The 22310-nt window shown below is 50.8% G+C and overlaps 5 protein-coding genes across 5 annotated transcripts; 2 read left to right on the forward strand and 3 right to left on the reverse strand.

The window, feature by feature from the left end:
* The first annotated feature begins 991 nt into the window (after positions 1–991).
* Positions 992–8361, forward strand: ASPBRDRAFT_443528 (putative gelsolin repeat protein). Its single transcript, XM_067625179.1, has 3 exons — positions 992–1342; positions 1511–7568; positions 7632–8361. Exons 1-3 carry the CDS (start codon positions 1180–1182, stop codon positions 7879–7881), a joined length of 6471 nt encoding a protein of 2156 aa, XP_067481536.1. The 5' UTR covers positions 992–1179; the 3' UTR covers positions 7882–8361.
* A 796-nt stretch (positions 8362–9157) lies between these two features.
* Positions 9158–10258, reverse strand: ASPBRDRAFT_443779 (uncharacterized protein). Its single transcript, XM_067625183.1, has 3 exons — positions 9585–10258; positions 9353–9469; positions 9158–9274 (listed from the first exon to the last, which is right to left on the reverse strand). Exons 1-2 carry the CDS (start codon positions 10033–10035, stop codon positions 9357–9359), a joined length of 564 nt encoding a protein of 187 aa, XP_067481537.1. The 5' UTR covers positions 10036–10258; the 3' UTR covers positions 9158–9274; positions 9353–9356.
* A 2544-nt stretch (positions 10259–12802) lies between these two features.
* ASPBRDRAFT_119495 (Zn(II)2Cys6 transcription factor domain-containing protein) lies at positions 12803–14011 on the forward strand (the record flags this gene model as incomplete). The annotated part of the gene is made up of 3 exons (XM_067617260.1): positions 12803–13006; positions 13098–13195; positions 13276–14011. 3 exons carry the CDS (start codon positions 12803–12805, stop codon positions 14009–14011), a joined length of 1038 nt encoding a protein of 345 aa, XP_067481538.1.
* Positions 14012–15552: 1541 nt separating this feature from the next.
* On the reverse strand, positions 15553–18284 carry ASPBRDRAFT_443449 (J domain-containing protein). The gene is made up of 5 exons (XM_067625175.1): positions 18006–18284; positions 17864–17948; positions 17551–17777; positions 16810–17467; positions 15553–16750 (listed from the first exon to the last, which is right to left on the reverse strand). Exons 1-5 carry the CDS (start codon positions 18033–18035, stop codon positions 15753–15755), a joined length of 1998 nt encoding a protein of 665 aa, XP_067481539.1. The 5' UTR covers positions 18036–18284; the 3' UTR covers positions 15553–15752.
* Positions 18285–19257: 973 nt separating this feature from the next.
* Positions 19258–19843, reverse strand: ASPBRDRAFT_39413 (uncharacterized protein). The gene is made up of 2 exons (XM_067624143.1): positions 19437–19843; positions 19258–19374 (listed from the first exon to the last, which is right to left on the reverse strand). Exons 1-2 carry the CDS (start codon positions 19760–19762, stop codon positions 19344–19346), a joined length of 357 nt encoding a protein of 118 aa, XP_067481540.1. The 5' UTR covers positions 19763–19843; the 3' UTR covers positions 19258–19343.
* Between the last annotated feature and the right edge of the window lie 2467 nt (positions 19844–22310).

Consider the following 22310-nt stretch of genomic DNA (forward strand, 5'->3'; position numbering starts at 1 on the left):
CCCGACAAGATTGTGTGGTTGATGGGAAAGCTCCCGGTTATCTTCGCATATCCACCCTCTTTTTCCCCCTTCCCTTCAAGGCCATCCGTGGATTCCACATCAGGTTACCAAGCTTTGTGTGCCGAGTTTGACCCAACCGAGGTTCCCAAGGATAGTAATGCTGCCCCGAGAAGGAGGAAACTGGAAAGCAAGCCGTCAGCCAGGAAAATGATTGCGTATCCGATCGCGGGGCGGCAGAGAAAGTTGAGATTTGCTCCACCGCAAAAGCCGGACCCGGAAACGTAAACAGTTCTCCGTGTAGAGCAACTTCAAAACATCCCCTCTCCAATTGATGATGATGACGATGCTATTGGGGAATCAGAGAGGATGTCCCTCTTTGGTCGAGATTTGCGACACGATCAACCCCATCAGGATTGGGTTTGATCTCGCCTAACTTAGTGGTAGTAATGCCGGGTGGGAAAAGGTTAAGGGGATCAGGTCACAGCCGCAGAGCGAGAGAGATGCGCAGTGTCAATCCGGTCGGGCGCCTCATCCTAATTTCCTCTGGGCTTCCGGCAGTGGGGCGGCAGCTGATGTGCGTGCCTTCGCCGGGTTTTATTTGACGATGGAGGAGCATTACTATTCTTGCCTTCACGGCGCTCAGCTGGCCGTCGATACGGATCCACCGCTAGAAACGAAAAAGACGCTGCCCGGCTCTCACTGCCATTCATTTGGCTTTCACACTGGATCGCCCAGGGTGAGAGGTGGAGTAAACCCGACAACAACAACAACAACAGCAGCAGCAACAACGGCAACGACATGAGCTGGAGGCACAAGATTATCCCTTCCTGAGGCTCGGATCCGGCACAAATCAGTCACAATAGTCTCTTGAGTGGGCAAGAGCCAGAGTGTCGCTCAATCACCACCACCACCGCTTAACCGTGACACTCCCTCCACTCTTCCTGACTACTCCAACACGTCTTGTTCACAAACACCAAATCATCCCCCCTCCTCCCCCCCTCCCCTCTTCTGTCTGGTGCCTCTTGTCACATCCCACCGTTCTTGGGGGATTTTTGTCGGTGTTTATTCGGGTTGAAAGGGCATCATTTCTTTTTCTGACTCGCCATTTCTGCTCTGTTCCCTCTCTTTTTTCCTTCTTCACCCAATTTTTGGGCTCATTGAGCAAGTGCCAAGCTAGCCATGTCGCCCACAACCGACGCGGATGGCACTGAGGATGTCAACGACTTCCTTTTGCGCATCCGTGAGCTAGGAGAGAAGCGCGATAAAGAGGACGAGGAACGCACAAAGAAATTAGAAGAGGAAATTCTGCAGGGTCGGAAGGAAAGGCAGGCCCGGAGAGCTGGTATTTGATTTCCCTTGCTTTTTTTTCCCCGGCGCGCCCCCCCCCCCCTTTCAAGGCAAATCCCCAGTCGCCATGACTCACGGTTGGCTGGCGGCTGGCTGGTCCCTTTCCAAATCTGTCATCTTCAGGAATGCTGACTGTGTCCGGTTTTTTTGGGATCGAATACAGAGCGGGCACGGTCGATTTCCCCCACGAAAGATTCACCAATATTAGATCCCGCTCGGTTGAGCATGTCTTCTTTCAGCCAGCGAGCGATTGACCCTCCGGAACATCTCGAGCCGACCCCTCACACCCCGGGACATGACACGGGCAACGGGGCTGATTCGGTTCGAGATGACGCATCAATATCCACAGACAATGGCCGGAGGGGGTCAACTTTGACGGCAAACGATGGAGAGACGGCTTCCAGACCTATCTCACCTTTCCGGAGTAGAGCCGGCACTCTCTCCTGGCAACAGAGGCCCGCGTCTCGAGATAGCAACAGGGCTTTCTTCTCCGCGTCGCCCTCCCGTGAGAGCCGGTTTAGAGCCATGTCCACAACGTCCAATGACGATCATGGGACTTCTAGGAGCCCATTCGCGTCTTCCCCTTCGTTCAAGGACGTACCTTGGTCTCGCCATACAGAGGGAGGGAGCCCTTCTCCGACCCGCGCAAAGCAGGTAGAGGAAGACTCTCTACACCCTCTGCACCCTGATACTGGCGTCAAGGAGTCGGAAGCGAACCAAGAGCACACAACGGAGTCGGAGAAGGAAGGAGAGAACCACGAGATCGTGGAAGAGCGTTCACGGTCTCCGTCAAGGGCAAGTTCAACGTTTGCAGAAAGTAGCTTGGGCCATCGGTATTCAAGCATATCTTCTGTGTCGACGGCCACTGGGCTTGGCTCCCCATTGCCATTGACGAGCGCACAGAAACTCGAGCCCCGAAAGACGGAGGACGGCGCCGAGGACCAGGTAACATCGCCCCCCTCGCCTAGGCGTTTGTCTCCAGAGCGTTCTACGTCTCCTACAAAGGGACTCGGCGGATTTGTGCAAAGTGCCATGATGAAGCGATCGGACAGTGTCTCTAAACGCTGGAGCGCTCAACTACCGTCGGGGCTTAGTCGAGGGAATTCGTTTGCCAGCAACCGCAACAGCTTCGCTGCTCCATCCAGCGGAGATGCTTTCTCCACTGCGCCCCCATACAGAATGAGTAGGGAAGGCTCAAGTCTCTCGCCCTCGCGGCCGACCTCTAGCCATAGACCCGGTTCCAGCCACAGACCTGGGTCTAGCCATAGCGAAGCGACTGTCGTCCATCCGGCCAAAGATGGCGAACGACCGGCTACACCTCCCGTTCCTGGCAGTAGTGGGGCGCGGCTAGATGAAGACGTCCGTAGACCGTCTCTTAGTCTACATACACGGTCTACTAGCACGGTTGAGAAAAGTACGGATTCCGGCTCGTTACCACCATCAAGCCCGTCGGTTTCGAGGACGATGGATCCTAAGAGATGGAGTCCAACCAAAGCTTCCTGGCTCGAAAGTGCTTTGAACCGCGACGAATCACCGAGGCATAAGCGTCAGCCCTCGCAACAGCCTTCCTGGGTTAAGGACCGGCAATCGAGAGGCAGCGTTGACTTGGGTCGGACCTCAAGCTTCAAAGAGGTCACACCCGTGGGTCTTATGCGGACTACCGCTCCTGGTGGTCACTCAAAGACCTCCAGTATTACCGGCATTCCCGACATATTTTCCAATCAAGATGTAGGAACGGTGAAAGAAGCAGAACCAGAAACCGCCACACAAAGCGCAGATACTCAGGATAGCAATTCACCCCCTGCAGAGAAGACCGAAGAGACTTCTTTGAAAGAGGAGTTGCCTACCAAAACAGAAGCAGAACCGGAGAAAACAGAAGATGAAGTTACGAAACACAAGCGTACACCGTCTAATCTGAGCCCGATAACCAAGACCACTATCGATGCGCCCCTGGCATCTCCTCGTGATCCGCTGTTGAATAGGCCCAAGCCTCTGTCTCCTGTGATAGATTTTAGAGCCAACCTTCGACGGAGGGAAGTGGTCAAGGATGAGTCACCCAGGGAGGAACCGGAGTTTAAGAATGTTTTTGGAAGGCTGAAGAAAGCAGAGTCCTCGAAACACGTGCCGCCGGACGAGTTGAAAGAAAATATCCTCAAAGGCAAGGCAGCTCTGAACTCCTCGGCCGGCCCAAAAAAGTCGCAAAAAGTGGACGAATTGAAAGACAGCATTCTGAAGCAAAAAGAAGCAATCAAAGCCAGTGGGGGTTCGCTGAGACGCAATACTGCGGGAGAGAAAGATGCTCCTGGCAAATTTGTACCTGAAGCGATTGCGATGCGGAACAATTTGACCAAGTCCAGCAGTATCAAAAGCAATCTTTCAGCAGCCGATTCTTCGTCGCCGCTTTCACCGCTCTCGCCTAGAGAACCGGGTACACCAAAAAGCCTGCATGGCCTCCAGGCTGCGTCGCCCCTATCTCCTGCCGGCGGCGAGCCTCTTGAAAAGCTTCAGGTTTCGCCACTCGCATTAAATTCACCCAAGCCTGGCGCTGGCGATGATGATGTCAAGGAAGCCGCTGAACCGAAGTCGCTGGAACAAGAGAGAGAAGGCGAGCAGGAGAAAACAGACGGAGCAGCGGTGAACGCTGAAGAGGTAAAGGAGGAGGGCATCAATCCGGTGCGTTCTTTGCCACCGGAGGACTTGATGCAGGCTACAAGTGCACCTGCTGAGACTGAGGGTCCTGCTGCTAAAAGTAAACTCGCAGGCCGATTGAACCCTGCCTTAGCGGGCCTTTTGTCCCGTGGCCCGCCCGCACCGATGAACGGGTCGATGAAAGGTCCTTCTTTCAGCAGTGCTGGGGAAAGCAGCTCAGGAGTGGAAAGCTCTCAAGCTGCCGCACTCACTCATTTGACCAAAGGTCGAGTTAGAGGGCCAAAGAGACGCCTCCCCAAGGGTACTACACCGGAAGGTACGAACTCACTCTTTGATGAAAACAATCATGTACCAGAGTCTCCGCCAACACCTTTGGATGCACAGAGACCAGAATCGATGTACTCGGAGACGGAGGAGGAAAGTGATGCTCCGAATATGCCAGCATATATGGACGTAGAGAAAGCCGAAGACCTGCCACTGCACGCGGAGAAGGCAGATGCCCCAAAGCCATTGGCACACGCGGATGAAAAGTCCCCCGAACCTGCGAGCTCAGTCCAGGAGGCTCTCACGCATGCACCAGAGCTTCCAGTGACAGTGGGAAAGCCAGAACCTGAGTCCATCAGCCCACTGCACGAGGTGAATACTAATACACCAGAAATTTCGGCACCCATGATTGAGGAACCCGAACATACTAGCCCAGCCGAAGAGGAAATGAACTATGCACCCGAGGTTTCAGCGCCTATCGATGAAGAACCCGAGCCTGCGAGCCCACTCCGGGAAGAAGTCCACGATGCACCAGTGATCACAGCACCAGTGGATAAGAATGAACCCGAGCCGGCAAGCCCGATCCGAGAGGAAACAAACGAGGTACCAGCGGTCTCGGCGCCTCTTGGTGAAGATGTACCTGAGCCCGCAAGCCCACTACGGGTAGTAGTCCACGATGCACCGGTAGCTCCGGCCCCAGCCCCAGTGGATATGGATGAAACTGAGACCGCCAGTCCAATCCAAGAGGTCCATGCTACGCCAGAGCTCTCGGCGCTCCTGGACAAGGAAGAAGTCAGACCTGAGAGCCCAACCTACGACGAGAACAATGATGCATTAGTGCCCCCGGCACTTATGAGTAAGAAGGAACCTGAGCCTGCAAGCCCAATGCAGGAGGAAATCCACGATGCACCGGTTGTCTCAGCTTCTCTTGGTGAACATGAACCTGAACTTGTGAGCTCAGTCCAGGAAGAAGCTCACAATGCACCTGCGGATGTGGATGAGCTTGATGCTACGAGCCCGATCCAAGAAGAAGCTAATGGTTCGCCGGGTTTCCCAACGTCTGAGGATAATGAAGAGGCCAAGTCTGCGATCGTAGCCCGAGAAGGATACATCCATGAGCCGGAACCTTTAGCTCTTGTGAATGGCGAGAAAGTAATGGCTACAAACCTAGCTCCAAAGAGCCCTGACGCCCCAGGATTGCCAGTACAGGTGGAAGAGACAACGTTCGAAACTACAAGTCCGATCTTGGAAAGGAAGACTTACGTGCCACCGCCACCAGTCCCTATGATTACCGAAAAAACTGAAGCTACAAGTCCCATCCACGACGAGGCTATTGAGGCTCCAGAGCTGTCGGCAAGTGTTCACGAGAAAAGCCCTTCATCGTCAATTTTTGAGGTGGATGAGCCCCCATCTGCCTCTTTGAATGCGCATGTTCAGGAGCCCATATTCTCCGCCGCAGAAGAGAAGGATGGTGTTTTGGGCTTCCCATCGCCAAAAGCGGAAGAACCAAGAATCCAGAGCCCGACTCCTGAGGCGAGTGATGCAGTCTTAAAGTCTCCTGCAGACGCCTCGGATGCACACGAGTCATTACCTGCACGCCCAACCTCAAACGATGATATTGGTACTGTGAAGTCTCCATCACTGGATGCAGAGTTTGAACTTCCGAACACTACGTCAGAAGTGAATGATGAAGCAGTCCCAAAATCTCCAGCATCTACTCTGGACGCGCAGAGATCAGAAGCGCATATATCACCCATTGGCAGTCCTGCGGGAGCCTCCGGCGGCTGGCCTCTGCCTAATACCGAAATCAAATCCAATGACGAACCGCAAGTGAGCCTGAGCCAGCCTGATACGCCAGCAACAAGCAAGCCAACCGAATTTAAGAGGAGCATCCCTCGCTTGATAGAGAGAGAGGCACCGCAGAAGCCCGATGACGCGAGCCCTAAACCTCCAACAGTATTGGATCAGACTGCTACAAATATTCGAGAGAACGCCAGCGCATACTTCAAAAGCATAAGAAGCTCGCTCACGGCGAAGCCTCCGCTGCCACCGAAAACAGCTCCACTGCCAGCGACTCCTGTCTCGAACCAGACACGGGGCTCACCGACCCACTTCTCATCACCTTCTCCTTCGCCTTTGAGGGGGAGCTTTAGGGATAACCAAGGTTATACTCATCCAACACAGCAAAGATCTGCGTCCTCGCTATTTTCCACCATAGGCTCACGCAATTCGTCGCCACGGGACAAAGCCTTGCCTTCTCCCCCTGTTCCCCCTAAGGGATCCAGGGCTTCTGTTGACCGTTTCTCCTCGAGATCTTCAACATCCCTTGTACCCCAGGCCGATGAATCATGGGAAGCCATATCTGATTTCTTTAAGACTTTCCCCAAATCGAGCGACCGTGTCAACATTGATACACAGTTGATGCTGGCAGATAAGAGCGACAATGCCAAGATCAGGACTTTGAAGCGACAGCTGTGGGAGATTACGGGAGATGGAAAAAGACAGGATCTTCCTGTCAATCAGGAATACATCTTGTATGAAGGAAGCATGTACCTGTGCGTGCATCATTTCGAGGCTGATGGCACTGTACGCTCTGAAGTGCACCTGTGGTGTGGCGATGATGTCCCCGACACAGCCGTCGATGATGCCCAGTCCTTCTCTCGCAAAGTCGCCAGGGATAATGGATCCAAGCTGGAGGTCATCAAGCAAGGCAAGGAACCTGCTCGGTTCATCCAAGCTCTGGGCGGCATTCTGATTACTCGCCGCGGCTTGAGTTCTCGCTCTAGCTCCTCTGCTATCTTCATGCTCTGCGGGCGCAAGCATCTGGGCCAGATGGTATTCGACGAGGTCAGCTTCTCACCCAGCAATCTGAGCTCCGGCTACCCATTTGTGATCTCGGCGATGTTCGGCAAGCTCTTCCTCTGGAAGGGCAAGGGCAGCTCCGCCGAAGAGATTGGTGCTGCGCGTCTGATTGGCATGGACCTTGGGTTAACCGGCGAGTTTGAGGAAGTGGCTGAGGATGAAGAACCCGAAAGCTTCTTCGAGGTCTTCCCCCATTGGGAGCGGGAGGCAGGCGAAACCAGCACCGACTACTGGCGCCTGAAACCCAACCACGAGCGATATCGCTCGCGGCTTTTCCGCATCGACCACGAGCTCGGCCAGCGCTCAGGGTTCTGGCTCCGTCGCTCAGGCTCACCTTCTCCGGTTATCCGGCCCAATGACACTGTCCAGGAAATCGAGCCTTTCTGCCTCAAGGACATTACTGCCAAGGGAGTCTATGTTCTTGACACCTTTTTCGAGATCTATGTGTATGTGCCCCTTCCTTTCTGTTCTTACCGCCCTATTAGCTAACATTTCTTTCCCTTCATTAGGATTGTGGGCGACCAAGCTTCCAACCGACCCGCCGAGTTTGCATCCGCGGTAGTCCTCGCGCACGAATATGGAATTCTCACTGCGTCGCTTCAAGATCGACCCTTCATTCCGAAGAGCTTCGTCGCCCTTGGAGGAGTTCCGGAGTCTTGCAGCACTGCGTTCCGGAAGTGGATCCCGGGATACCCTTCGCAACGTCTTCCCCAGGTGTTCCCTCTCAATGCGGCTATCGAAGCGATTCGGTCCGCTTAATCTTCTTTTCTCTCGGCTTTACTTTATTTCTTTTTGGCAGGTGTTCCTCTGTCGTTGTGGTATACATTCTTCGTCTGGTTTCTAGCTGTGCATAGCGAATTCGCGGGGTCTTTTTACATATGCATATACGAGCTTGGCTGGGTCCATCTGTACAGAACTTGGGACTGAGGTGGCATGGGATGGGAACGTGGAAACATGGCTTTACAAAGTCTACGGAGCCTACAGGGCGGGGTGTGAATGTGGCAGTCATTTTGTGCATATCTACATGACTGTGTGCTGGGAGTTATGGTTGCTGTTCACTTTTCTTCTCATTCTTCGCTTCGCTGAGGATATTGGTACTTTTTCTGTGTACGATACATATCACTTCCATATAGAAAGACTTCTACTTGATGAACCATGGTATGAGATGAGATGACATAGGTGGTGAGAACTTGAAGCTGGACTTATGCGGGCAAAAACGGCCGTCATCCAATCGAGGCTCCAGTTCTATATGAGGGAAAATAAGAGTCATAATAAGAAGGTTTGGTAAAAGGTATCCAGACTGGACAGACTCTTTCTACGTAGTGCTTTGTCGGTGGTCAGCTGGAATAAACCAACTCGGGGGTTTCTATTGGCTGACCATGGTTCAAGTAGTAGAAGTAACTACCAACAGATTACTATAATACCTCAGTTACTGTTCTCTTCCTTTCCTCCTTGTTCTTATTTTCTTTTTATTCATTTCCTTCCATTTTCTTGTCTTACTACACAGAAAGGAAACCATCGATCTTCGTGTCCATAACCTGACCTGTCTACTTGCTCGTTTAGAGAGACTTTTTCTTCTATGAGATCTTTTTGTGATTAGCCGCCTCTGTTTGCTTATTCCGGGTTTTCAGCTGAGCTTCTGACGAGTAGCAGCGATTGGATTGAGTCAAGATCACTCCGGTTTTCGCATATTTGTCCCCTTAGTCACGGGTCTCGGAGTTATGGCATTCCGTAGCGAAGCATCGGTCGATGTCCGGGGGGAGGTGTGCATTCCTGTTCTTGATCTGCAGATGTAGCTAGCATCGTTAGGCGGGCATGCCATACATGGAATAAGCTGCACATCCTCGGATTTGTTGCCTTTAGATCGGCCAGAGTTCTTCCGAGGAGCGCAGAAGCTCCTCCCAAGAGGCACATTGTGGTAGCCAAAAACGGGTCGAAATACTACATAGCTGCTATCGCCACGGAGGCCTTGTCGGTGGGAAAAAGAATAATCATATCATAGCCTTGGGTCTTCGTGGCAGCCACGAGTGGGAGAAAAGTGCGTGTCCGCGCAATTCACCCGTCGGCACGTATACGTATGTACCATTACCCTTTTGAGTAGTCTGACAATTCAGCAATCTGCGCGATGTTCTTCGGGGCCGAGAGGAGTTGCCTGTCCCGAATCACAAATGATTACTCCATCAGCACTACCGCGGTGTAAGACCAACCATAATCGCCGGGCTTCACTTACTCATTTACTCATTCTTCGCCATATGGGAAAGGCTCAATCCCTGCCGCTCATCCTGGTTTAGAGAAAACCAGGATTCAAACCTCTGATTGTCCATTGGCTTGGCTGTTTCTCCCATGGCTTGGAATTGTAAACAGAGATCATGCTAGGTTATGTCATGCAATGCAGGTGATGCCAGGATGCCTGGGCACGCGGCAGAGATTTGGGATGTATAGACTTGATCGAAGTTTCTCACCGGTTTTTTGTGTTGCGCGCTCTATCAAGTTCTCTCTCTCTCTCTCTCTCTCTCGCTCTGTTTCGCCTCCCAGTCCAGCCCAAAGTATGTGTTCTCTTTCGGTGAGAGTGTCTTTGTTGTTCGGTGTGTCATCGGGAGGATCGTCATGGGACCATGACGATGTGCATCGGGGATTTGGACGAATTCCTGGCAAAGAGCAGAAATGATAGCACAACGGTTCCATGGCCATAACAATAACAATAACGATAACAACCAAGGAAGGCGGAGAAGGGAATGAAGCACAAGCGAACGAGTCGCACCGAGAAAGGGAAAGGGAGAAAGTCACGTTGCCGTGATTGGCTCCATTTGGCAGCAGGCCGGGCATCAATGAATCCGTCACTTTTCCTTTTCCCTCCAATGCTCTTTCGTACTTCGTTCCATCCACAATCCTCGTCTTCCATCCTCGGTCCATTTTATGACTTTGCCACTATCCTATCCTTTATTTTTTGATGTTCTTTGTCTGCCTAAATCCCGAGCGATGCCCAGGCTGATCGACGGGATGCTCGCAACTGAGATTAACCTTCAGCAGGGGTGACAGCCAAAAATGACCTATCCTGAATGCCCCGCGCCTTTTTTTTGCCTGCGCCACAGCATCCCCAGTACGTTCCTGATGGATGGATTCCTCCATGACGGAAGTTTATTTTCAGTAGGGCAAATTGGAGGGTGCGAGGTTAAGCAAACGGAGAGAAATCCCCCATAATCAACCACTACTGAACCACCAACCACACCCCTCCATCCAGGTCCAAGGCCCTGCAGGTGAGCGGACCTTTTTCCCTGCAAGCAAGCAGCCCGTGCGGTTTGACTTGCGCTCACGCAGGATCTCGGACCCCTCAATTCCAAGCGGGTGAAAGAGGGGAAATCACAACATTCCTGCCCTGTTCTTAGTCCTCCTGCGAAAAGACAAGACAAGAAATGAGGGTGTTATCGGAGCACCTGTGGCCCGGGTTTGCCTGATCTCGTATCGACTCTCCTCCGTCCCCCCTAGTGTGGTGAATTCGAGGCAACTCCCTGACACATTTGTGTGGCCCAGACGGTGACAATAGTCAGAAATACTGCAAGAAAATAGGATGGAGGCAACGTTTCTAGGCAAATGTAATTCGAATTTCCATGCCCATGCCATTGATTCTCGCCCTCCCTTTTCGGTGGCTGAGCTTCAGTTACGCTTTCGATACAGGTCAACAACATGCACGGATACTTTTTTTCCCTTTCCCATCGGTGACGGACTCTGCTCGTGCAGAGCTGCAATAAGCGCACGCTGTGCAACCCCCTCTGCACCCTTGCAAGTCTACTGCAGCCTGATGCGCTGACGCTTACTCAATGTTTATTACACTTCTGTCACCAACAATGCCATTGCACGCATCCTTCCAGTCACCTTGGCGGGGTATCCGTTCAATAGATTGACATCTCAGTCTTCCATCCTAATAATTTTCAGGTGATCTCCTTGACAGGGCTCATCATCGTGCCGCGATCATTTCCAGCATGACAGCAACGCCACACACCATGAATGGCGTCGTTGATATGACGGGAGAGTGGTCCTTAGCAATACATAGACCCCAGACCCTGTTTTAAACAGTCGACTTACAATACTGCGCTTACAAAGCTCAGGATGATTAACTAACTAGCTCTGCCGATGAACAAAAGCATTATGCGGCTTTTCTTGACTGGATGGAGGCCACCCGACTTTGCCGCGCTCATTAATTTCTTTTCTAATTATTATTTCTAAAAGTGCTGCACGTCCTCTGCTCACTCCAAGGCCTAGTTGAGAAAAAACATGCCTGTGCAGGTGATTGTCCGAAAATCAGCGGGTAAGGGGGAAAAAATAAAGTCAAAGCAGACAAAAAAAAAAAAGAAAGGGGAAAGAGAGATGAAAAAAAAAAAAGGTTGGACTTTGCAGAGGAAAAGCAAGTGACAGCCCACACCATTGGGCCAACGCCGACTCATCGCCCTTGGCGTAACGCTGAACTCAGCGAACAGCACGCGCTCGTCGATTGCATGGCGGTAGTCAGAAGTGTTAGTGAGCCGGTCATCCGTGTGCCAATGGCAGCCGGCACATCATTCAATACGCGCCTGCCAGACAGACTGTGGTATCAAATGTTTTCCTCATCGGTCCCGAGCTCTGCCTGAGACTGCAGCTTCGGCCCTCCTGTGCTCTGGCCATGTCTCACCCAGCAGCACTGACATCCTAGATACATGAGGATATCCTGCGATGGATAGGGAAGATACGGGATACGGAAGCGACCAAGCTGTCACGATAAATGACGCGACGAGACGAGTACCTGACTGTCTACCATGATACCGGGAAGGCCACCACTGGCATGGCGCAGGAAGGTCAGCTTGAAGGCTCACTCTGCGCTCTGCTGCCCAAATGACCAGGGATTGTGCCCGGCTAGTGCCGATGAGCGGTACCATGGGCATTCTCTGGTTCTGACGGCTCGGACCGTCGACAGGCATGATTTGACTGCTGGCTGGCGTTGTCTTGCGCCAGCAATATTGGGGGGGGAGAGGGGGAAGAGGTCAGCTGTATCAGCAAACAGAGAATATCTGTCCAGATATGCGGGGACCCCTGGTGTACCTGCTAGGCTGCCACAGCCACAACGGCCTGAAGGACGTCGAGCGACCGACCCGGTCGATATCGTGACAGGCCGCGTTTCCACGTCACCATCGCAATTTTTTTTTTATTTTTTTTTATCTCTCAGGCGATATACGTCTCGAGGAGGTGGGGTAGCGATGAGTCCCAGGGAGGTGCGGGGCATTCGATATGCAGGCGACTAAAATGATATCAACTGAATGTTCTCAAAAGACAGAGACAGACTCAGAAGACAAGACTTGGCCCTCTCAGCCTCCTCTCTCGGCCACAACCCTTCTTCTTTTCCCCCTTGCAATTATCTCGCACCCCACCTGCTTGTCTGGTTGCTTTACTTTGCTTGCTTGCTTTGCTTTGCTCCAGCAAACTGTCATCCATCTACTTACCCCTCCCCCTCCTTTTCTTCTTTTCCTCTTGCAATCTGCTATCCATTAGTCACGTCTCATATCATTATCAGACCCCCCCCTCCGTCTCTTCTGTCCTTCCTTCCCTCCATCCTCTCCCTCTCCGTTTCTTCCCTCTGTGGGTGTGCGCAATTGTTCCTTTTTCTCATCTCTATTTTTGTTTAGACTGCACACCGGGATTTCCCTGCACGATGTCGAGGCAGCCTAAACTGCGACCCAAGTCGCATATCCCAGGACTCCCGGACGCCATCTACAACCTTGCTGCAGTATCGTCCTTATCGCAGCTTGACTCTCGCGCAGGGCTGGGAGATGAGAAGCATGACCAGCGCGTCTTTCGTGTCAAACGCAAGCATGTGCTGAAGGCTTGCGATCGTTGCAGAGTGAAGAAGACCAAGGTTGGTGAAGTACTGGGTTCTTCTATGTCATCTTTCGTCTCCTCTTGGCCTCAGCGCACTATCGATGGCCAGCCATGCTCATTCATGTTAGTGTGATGGGAAACAGCCGTGCAACCGTTGTTCGGCCTACAATCATCCGTGTCTCTTCCGGGAACGGAAGGCCACGCAGACCAAAGTCTACTCTCGAGGGTAAGATCATGGTTTTCTACTCTACATCATCCAGTGATGAACTGTCAGATCTAACCGGTCACGGTGCGTGCTGTGGATAGATTCGTTGAAATGCTGGAATCCCACCATTCGCTGGTTGTCAAGGCACTCCAAAGACTATACAAACTATGCCTTGACAAGGAAGGCTTTCCCGGCGAGCCTCTCGTCGAGCTGTCGGACGGTCAGCCTCTAACTCATGCCATCCTGGATCGTCTCGGATTGATCAAACAGGCCGAAGAGAATCCCGAGGAGCCCGAGGAAGATACTGAAGACCTACGGTACTTGCGGTTCCTGTCCACCTCGACGGACTGCAGTGCTACAACGGATCCTTCCCCAGAACCGGCCACTCCTCCGGACCCTACCCCCAGTAGTTGCAGTCCTATCACTCCTACTTCCTCCAAGGGGTCAGAGCCTTGGAAGTGGGAGTTGCAATCTGTCCAGCCCCTTCACTCGGGACAATACCATAGTTATTCCCATCCTGGATACTACCACCAGATGACGTTGCCGCGAACAAACCTGGAGCCAATTGGCCTCTCGAGTGAAGAGAAATGCCCGGAAGTTGTACCTTCTCTGGCCGACCATGGACATCCCCTTTATTACTACATGGCTGCTAGCTGTGATGAAGGGCCCACGAAACCCCGCCTGGAAGCTGGAGTGGCAGCCAGGCCAGGCTCGCACCAGCCCGCCACCACATCGGGATTCCCTGTTGTCATGATGAATGACTTTAACCTCCATGTACCAGAGCATCAGCCCGTTTATCCGTCTCTTCCATCTGGCTGGACATATACATGTGGATAGGGGTGGTCACATATCATAGTATCTCTATCAAGTGACTGCGGTCCTTTTCATATTCTTCCCTACCCACTTTCTTTCTCATCGGACAGGCCTTCTGTCGCCGTCCATGTCTCGTTCCTTGTACAAGAGCAACATCCAGGCTGACAGCCATTCTTGGCCGCCTATTTTGCTTTCTTTAGCTCTGTATCGTGCTCCGTACGATTTTATTGTTTTCTATCATAGCCCTTTACGGAGTACCTGTGAAACTCATTCTACATCATACCCGGCACGGCGTTTTGATCGGCTCTGCCAGCCGAGACAGGAAACCACTGACATGTACAAGCAAGGTCACAGGCGTTGAGGGGTTCCTTGACCTTCCTCGGCTTATGCGTTCGTTTACTACTAGATCTGGGGCCCATGTAGGCCTCAACTTCACTTCAAGTCTCCCTCGGACTTGATACAACCGACTCTTTCTCCTCCCCTTCTTTCTCGTTTCTGGTCACATTTCTTTTCTCTCCTCATATATCCCCAGAACAGAACAGTACAAAGAAGTGATAAGCGAGCAATTTGCTACAACATACATATACTATACACCATGCATGCATGCATGCATGCATGCATCAATAGGAACAGAGAGAACACCCTCGAGATCTAAGGGGTGTCGGTCCAGCAGAAATACACACATCATACACACGTACAATGAAATAAATCGAACAAAACACTAAACCAAATTTGCATCCCGCAACGCAGCACCCCCATCTCAAAGTTGTGTATGATCTAATGCATACAGCACATAACCACTAATAGTTACCGTTGAGTGATAACTAAGCAAAAGCATCATAACTAACTAGTCCTAGTTAAATCAGTTAACTAAGGAGGGGCACTGACTTACTAGTACACTAGTTAGTTAGTTGGTTAGTTGGTTAGTTAGTTGACTACTGTAAGACACAAACACAAGACAGCCTAAGCCACTGCAGTAAGTCGATGTGCAAGTCACGCACACAAAAACACGCTATGCAATTGCCCCACCAGTATAGCTAACAGTCGATGGTCGGTAATAAAATAGCATGAATAGAGAATACTAGAACATAATATATAGCAGACTAAAATGATGTGAAATACTCCCTTATCGAAATTAATTCACCTGCTTACCAGCGCTCATGTGATAAAGGAATCATACACCCTATAGTAAACTGGTTATAATTTAGGATTTAGAAGTAAGAGAAAGAGGGGGAAGGGGGTCAACTTGAAGTATTATGTAAAATTCAATGTCTGCTTTCGTTGCGAAGGAAAAAAATGGTATGGTATGTAAGTAAGTTAATATAATGATGACATACAATGCAAATGCAACAACATAGTACTCCATCCAAATGGTAAGGGGGAAAAAAAAAAAGAAGAAAAGAGAAACATCACGAATTAACCATGATCCCTCGGATGTAACAGTTAAGAAACTCCCGTAGTATAGTAATAGTAATATAATATCCCCATATAGAATGAATTTGGTTTTTATTTCTCTTTCATCTTCATCTCTTCTACTTTGAGACGCTTAGATTCCCACAACTTTACTTGCTTTAGTCGTCAACATCGGTCTCTGTGTTCGTGTCGCTGGTATCTCCTGCATCTCCGTCGGTATCACTTTCGTCGTCATCGGTGGAGTCATCAGAAGGCTTCTTGGTCTTCTTCTTGGGTGGTTGGCCGGTCTTGAGGGCTTGCATTTGGCCGGCTATTGAGTCTGTAGTTTGTCAAATTGATTAGTATGCTTTGATTAACTTTGGAGGTAGGGACTTGAAAAGGAGAGGGGGGGGTTGGCTAATGGCTTACCCTCGTCAGGTTCACTGATATCATCCTCTTCATCCAGAGCAGCCGCCTTGGCCGGGTCGTCAATGTGAAGGGTGATTTCCATCTTGGTATCGAGACCCAAGTAGCTGTCACAGAGCATGTTCAGGACGAAAGTAAAGTCACCGACTTGGGGAGGAGCCTGGAACTGCATCTTGAGAGTCTGGACATTGAAAGTGGGCTTGCCGTCGGCGTCAAAGAGGGGCTTGTCGAAGGTGGTGAAGGTGAAGGGCGGGACGGCCATCTTTCCCTGCTTGGCGTCGGCCAGGAAGATGTGCCACCGGGGCGAGTGGTCGCGGGCCAGGTAGGGGGCGTGAGCGAGGGGAGGCTGGATGGCTTCGACCTTCTCTTCGACCTTGACGCCGTTGACGAGCTTGGTGGTCTTGTTCTTGGCGGGTTTGCGGCCCATGATGGCGTCGAGGTCATCTTCGTCGGGGTCGATGTCTTCGAGGTCGATGGGGTCGACAGGTGGGACGTTCGCGCTGTAGCCGGGAGGAATGAAGCGGGCCTTGACGACCAATTGGACTAGACTGCTGGGGGTGATGACCTTTTCACCCATGACCTTGAAGAAGGCACGGGAGACTTCGAGAACGGGGAGCTGCTTGGCGACGGTTACGGCGGAGGTGTACTGCTTCTCGGACATGAGGCCGGCGCCGACAGTGAGGCTGCGACGCTTGTCTTCGGAGATGCTCATGAACTTCTGAACGGTAAAGTGTTCCTTTGCGTCGACGCCTTCAACGGACTTGACGACTTCCTCGGTGAAATGAGGGAGTTGCAGGAGAGGTGATGAGCCAGGCGCAACAGCTTGGATGAGATGCTGGGAGGTCCGGAAAGAACCCAGGATGGGCTGGACGTTACCGAATGCGAGAGCGATAGCTGTGAAGGCTTCGTTCAGCGACAGAGCGACTGGTGCAGCTTCATACTTCTCTGTAGGCACATGGATGTTAGCCGGTTCTATTGAGGTGCGAGGAATGAGTTTCACGTACCTCCGTTGAGTGTAGTATCCTCCAGGTCAACGCGGCCGAGGTAAGCCCACAGCAATGCCAGGGCCTTGCGTCTGCTAGATTCATCCAGACCCTTGATAACCTCCCGATCCTCAGGCGTCAAGAAGGTGGAATCCTCAGCCAGAACCTTCTTCTCCAGTTTGGCCAACCCAGCATCCGTCTTAGGTCCCTGAAGCATTTCCTTGAACTCTGCACCGGAGGACAGGGCATTGACGATGCCGCCATCGGCGATGTCCTCTCTGTACTCGCGGAAGATGTTTCCGGCACTTGCGACAAGAACCCGTTCCTTAGTGTAGCGCTGAGAGCCATACCACCATTTCCCGACAATGTAGGGCAGCAACACGCCAAGCAGTGCGCCGTAGACCAGCAAAGTGTACTTGGAGTTACCCTCCGAAACGATGAACGTGGGCAGAGCAATACCAATGCTCATGCTCTGCTTGCCATCCGGGTGGCCATACTGGATGTAGTTGTTACGCACTTCCTCGTCGGTGAGCGCCTTGTATGCCTTGGTGAGCTCAACGAAACGTTCGTTAAGCATCTCCATAGTCTCATTCTTTGCGGGGTCGGGCCGGATCTTGTCAGGATGGTAAATAAGTGAGAGGCGCTTGTAGTGTCTCGAAATGGCTTTCTCATCGGCACTCTGGAATTCGGCACAGTTAGTACAGCTTCATGGATGATCAAAAAAGGCGACTAAATTGCCAGGTGGACTGATTGAAGGCTCACCCTTGAAACGCCCAAGATGTCATAAGGGTCCCAAATCTTGGGCACAGTCCTCGCGGTGACAACGATCAGGTAGGCCATCCATGCCATGACCGCGTAACCCACGATGACGGTGATTATGCGCTTGATGCGGCGCTCTTTGCGCAGACGTTTGCGCTTCTGCGCCTCAATAAGCTCTGCATGTTCTGGCTTGAACTCGGACTTTATCCGGGGAGCCGTATTTTCGAGACCTGCAACCAACCGAACAACTTAGTACAAATCATATCTAACCGGTAAAAACCCGCGAGTGTCTAGAGGGTATAAGGCTGGTACGAACCCTTGCTCGGCCGGAGAAGGTTATATGTGAGAGGGAGTGTGACAAGACTGGTGAGGGTCAGGACAAAGAACGGGAAAAATTGTCCCTAATGAAAAGGTCAGTTACGCTCTATCATTAACATACAATCCAGCAGGCGACTGACCTTGTCATCATAATTGTAGTCGGTAGACATGGTGAAGTAAATTCACAATGGACACGGTCGCCCGCAGCGGGCAGGACTGGAACAAAAGAGTGTCTCCCGGACACTGAGTATGCTGCGTGACAGATATGTCCAGCAGATCAGAGCAATTAGTATAGAATTCAAGTAGTAGAAAAGAGGAGCATTCTCCCTCTGTCAGGCGTGACAAAAGAGTGTGGAAGGTGGAGGGAAGGCGAGAGAGCAGGCCGGAGTAACTATCGACAAGATGGGATTATCGCATCGGCGTCGAGTGTACCTTGTGATCGACCGTGTCCTTTACGGGGCCGTAGGGGGCCACACCGCCTGCCTTTCCTGGATTGGTGTCTTGGTCCCAATTATTCAGGCTTTCAGGGTCATGTGCTTAGTTTTGGGTCGACTTTTGACTTTTAGCTAACTAGTCCTCCGTAAGGCGTGACTACTCGGTAGTCAATGATTCTATTGCGATGACAACAGTTCTCTACTAGCTGGACAGTCGTGTGAATGAATCATTATTATGGTGACATTTTTTAAACTAATGTCATGCCGTACATACTGATACTGTACAGCGCTCAGGTCTATCTACTAGGATACAGGAAATCTCCGGGTTTAGGTATACAAGCATGTCACATCCAAGCTTCATTTCATCATAAAACTGGTATCCCTCTTTTTTGTATCCCAGGAATGGACAATTTTTGAACGCCATCCCAAACTTTTTGGTAATTTCTTTTCCTCATAAATTTCGAGCATCAGAGCCAGCTCTGGATATTAGCGTGGGAACGGAAGTCCCCTACACGCTAGACAAACGGAAATGCAAAAAGAGATCCGCACAATGTGAGTCACTCACCCACTTCGCAGGGAATTCAAGCGCCGAAATGACCAAAGACTGGGTCGGGCACGAACTCGACCCACGAAGGCGACTAAGCCCTCGACATGGCAGACCCTCCGATCTCGACGTTGCAAGCGTGCCGGTTTCCTCCATGCCAGCATTCACATGGCCAAGCCTTTCAAAAGACCAATCCAATCGCCTCTCTCCCTTCTCACAGGAGGGGGGGATCTTCATTGCTACAAGTCACTGACTTGGGTCGTCCATTGAAAACTGGTTCTCGCGCCTTTATTTCGAGGGCTGGTATTGTTCTGATTTCACTGATGTCGGATTTTGATTTTCGATAATGTCGGGATGGGGCCCGTTGGCGATCGGTTGAGGTTTGCGTGCCATTTGGGTATGCCTTCGTTTCCCTTTTTTGGTTTTGTTGAAAAAATATTTTTTCCACCGCCTGGACGACAATTATGAAATTGCTGAAAATGACGTCTGCAGGACTAAAGTCACCCAGGTAGCGCGTTTAAGGATTGTGGACTAAGAAGTAACTGTCAGTTATTGTTCTATCGATGCCTAATTGTTCGGTTGAGACAACTCACCAATCGATGTAATCGAGTCCACCGAAGTACTCCAACATGCGATAACAGAGACCAACATCGTCGCCCGGGACACCGCCAAAGAGACGATACTGTTCTGCCTCCAGCGTAGAAGCCTCCATCCTCAGCGCACGATCACGCTTCTGCCCGATCAAATGCCCATAGTGCCAGGTCGGGGCGGGTATTTCAGGACAGTCGAAAGCGGAGGGAACAGCTGAAGCGCAGAGGTTGACAGGTCGTGGGAAAGATTGGGACGGAAGATGTAGAGTATTGACGCTGCGGTTTCGAGATCGGGGTCGTGTGCGACGTCGATTATGTCTCTGGCCCATTCTCCGTCCAATCTGGCGAAAAGAAGATATAGCTTGTTGAATTATTTTTTGTTTTTCGGGGTGTAGGTCGTAAGCGTGCGGGTATTTTCAAGACAATAGTCCCCGGTAGAAGAGGGGATCTATTGTCCGGAAGAGACTTTTTTTATAATGAGACGAGATATAGAAAGGAAGGAGTGACCATCACCCCTGGGAAGGATGAGATGAGGTGAGGGAAAAAACCCAAGCCAAGGGGGGATCAGGAGATCTTGAACAGGGAACAAGCGTATATATAGATGCGGATGGCGGATGGCGGATGGAGAATGGCGCAACCCGAACGATTACCGAAACGGGGAAAGCTGTGGTGTGACTCACTACATCCCAATAAGGTTACAAAGACACAGAAAGCAGGACGAAAATCTTCACATCCGGCTCGGGGGGGATCCACCCAAGCATCCCCCTACCTTCGGGAGTGCCAACTCCACTTTGATGCAGTCTAGAAGCAGAAATACCTAACCCTGCTTGCGGATGGTGAAATGTGGTCTAATGGAGAACGGCGATTGCGTAGTGATTTAGCTCGCACCAAATCATCCAGTGGCCCTACGGAGGACAAGGGCGCGACTCCGTCCAAAGAGTTTCACGAATTAGGGTTCTCCTGAGTCACTACTCCCCGACAAAAAGTCTAGTTACTTAGTCTACTACTATTCTTGGTTATTACCTTTTTCTTAACTCCATGACCGTGATGGAACCAGTGAGAACCATTCGCTGCCTTCCACAATGAGAGAGAAAATTCTGGTTCAGCCTAGCTGCCTTACACAACCTCTGATTGAGTTCTGTGCGCCTAGCAAAGGAAAGAGAAAGAAGAGAGAAATTTTTTAATGCGGCCCAGTCAAGTACCCACGGTGCAACTTAATCGGAATAAACGGATTTAGGACATCAGGAGACGTTGAACAAGGGCCAAAAAGAGAAACGGATAAAGAATACGGATTACGGAGTACCAAAAATTGAAAATTGAAAAGAAAATTATTTCAATATGCGATGGTCTGACGCCATGCAAAGGAGGTTCTCGGCCCCGAATGAGCCAAATCTTTTCTGCGATGAGCAAACAAGGTACTCCTGTTACAATACGAAACCCATCTCCGATGCCGCTGTCTCCAGATGTGATGTCATGTGATTTCGATCGACGCAGATTTCTCTTAGTCATAACTAGAACCACGCACCTTTTCTTGCTTATTCTACAGGACTACCGCTGAAACCAATGAGGACACCAGTTAAAGCCACGCACCCTTTCCATGCCGTTTCAGCCTGGCCGAGTGGCGAGGGGTGGATGCCGTACGGGCCGAGCGGGTATTATGACGCGCCAAAATTACCTTGCATTAGTCGAGTTGAAGTCAGTCAGTCAGTCAGGAGATGACAACAACATCCTACCACGGCAGCTTCGGCAGCATCCTAGACTACGGAGGAAATCGGGCATCTGTTGGTCAGTTGTCAAACTTGTCAGATTTTTGTTTCCTATTTACTCCGCGTGTCGATCTATAGCGGCATGGTTGGTAGATGGACTACTAGTAGTACTTAGATAGTAGTAGTACAAGGCTTTATTGTGCGGGAATCGATCAATAATTCTAGATCCAAAAATTCTAATTTTCCCTTTTCGTCGATCAATTGTTGACAGGACGGAACGACCACTAAACGATGACTACTGCTTGGTATAGATACACGACAGACACCCCCTTCAATCATCCCAATAAAAATAATGCCTCAACAACCAAACCACATCAATAACATACCCAACCAGTTAAGTCTAACAAGGTATATCCCTCAATCTCATCAAATTCCGCCCCCCACAAACTTACTCACCTTGGGGGCACAAAAAGAGAGGAAAAGAGCAAAAATCTCTGCAGATCTCGGCACAAAAAAGAAAAAGCCGCAAAAGGGCAAAATTTCTGCTTTGACCGACTTTCGTGGCTCTAATCCAGCCTTGACACATGTTCCATACTATCCTCCTTTGGCATCGATAGTTATCCTTTGTGCATAAGTGCGTGTTGTTTGTTTGTTCCTGACCGGACAAACCATAATAATATGCAACTACGTAGCGCGTGGCTGGCAAGCCATCTGGCAGACAGCTTCTCTAGTATAGTTTGCTGCATGCCTGAATATACTGCAGTAGTGGATATCAAAGTTTTACTGGCATCTAACATACTTTGGGTTGTATGCCTGAACTACTTGGTAACTACGGAGTTGACTTCCTCATCGTTTGTCGTTTGTTTATTTCTTAGTTGGTTAGGTACTAGCAGCTGCAGGGCAGACAGGAAGCAAACTGCGAACCTGCCACTTAGTTACGTACTTGCATGCACAGCTAGACAATTATAGCTATAACTAGCTATACTCTGTAGCTATGGCTATAGTATAACTACTACTACAACTACTACTCCAACCACGTAGTTCCAACGAACGTGGTCTGCTTCACTACTTTGTTTTCACTCGCAAACAAACCACCTAATTCTCCTCCCCCTCCTCTTCTCTCTTCTCAGAGAAACCCAATTGCACTAAACTAACCGACCCCCAAACCACC

Source organism: Aspergillus brasiliensis, assembly GCF_001889945.1.
Source record: "Aspergillus brasiliensis CBS 101740 unplaced genomic scaffold ASPBRscaffold_3, whole genome shotgun sequence".
In the NCBI taxonomy this organism is placed as follows: domain Eukaryota; kingdom Fungi; phylum Ascomycota; class Eurotiomycetes; order Eurotiales; family Aspergillaceae; genus Aspergillus; species Aspergillus brasiliensis.

Bases quoted from the DNA above. Each gene is read 5' to 3' on its own strand.
- ASPBRDRAFT_39413 (XM_067624143.1), bottom strand. From the start codon at position 19,762: ATGGGCCAGAGACATAATCGACGTCGCACACGACCCCGATCTCGAAAC. The intron at 19,375-19,436 runs GTGAGTTGTCTC...GTTACTTCTTAG, and splicing joins GGACTCGATTACATCGATTG to TCCACAATCCTTAAACGCGC.
- ASPBRDRAFT_443779 (XM_067625183.1), bottom strand. From the start codon at position 10,035: ATGGACCGAGGATGGAAGACGAGGATTGTGGATGGAACGAAGTACGAA. The intron at 9,470-9,584 runs GTGAGAAACTTC...TACAATTCCAAG, and splicing joins GCGCGCAACACAAAAAACCG to CCATGGGAGAAACAGCCAAG.
- ASPBRDRAFT_443449 (XM_067625175.1), bottom strand. From the start codon at position 18,035: ATGTCTACCGACTACAATTATGATGACAAG. The intron at 17,778-17,863 runs GTTCGTACCAGC...GGTTGGTTGCAG, and splicing joins CCTTCTCCGGCCGAGCAAGG to GTCTCGAAAATACGGCTCCC. The intron at 17,468-17,550 runs GTGAGCCTTCAA...GCCGAATTCCAG, and splicing joins ACATCTTGGGCGTTTCAAGG to AGTGCCGATGAGAAAGCCAT.
- ASPBRDRAFT_443528 (XM_067625179.1), top strand. From the start codon at position 1,180: ATGTCGCCCACAACCGACGCGGATGGCACTGAGGATGTCAACGACTTC. The intron at 1,343-1,510 runs GTATTTGATTTC...GATCGAATACAG, and splicing joins AAGGCAGGCCCGGAGAGCTG to AGCGGGCACGGTCGATTTCC. The intron at 7,569-7,631 runs GTATGTGCCCCT...TCCCTTCATTAG, and splicing joins ACCTTTTTCGAGATCTATGT to GATTGTGGGCGACCAAGCTT.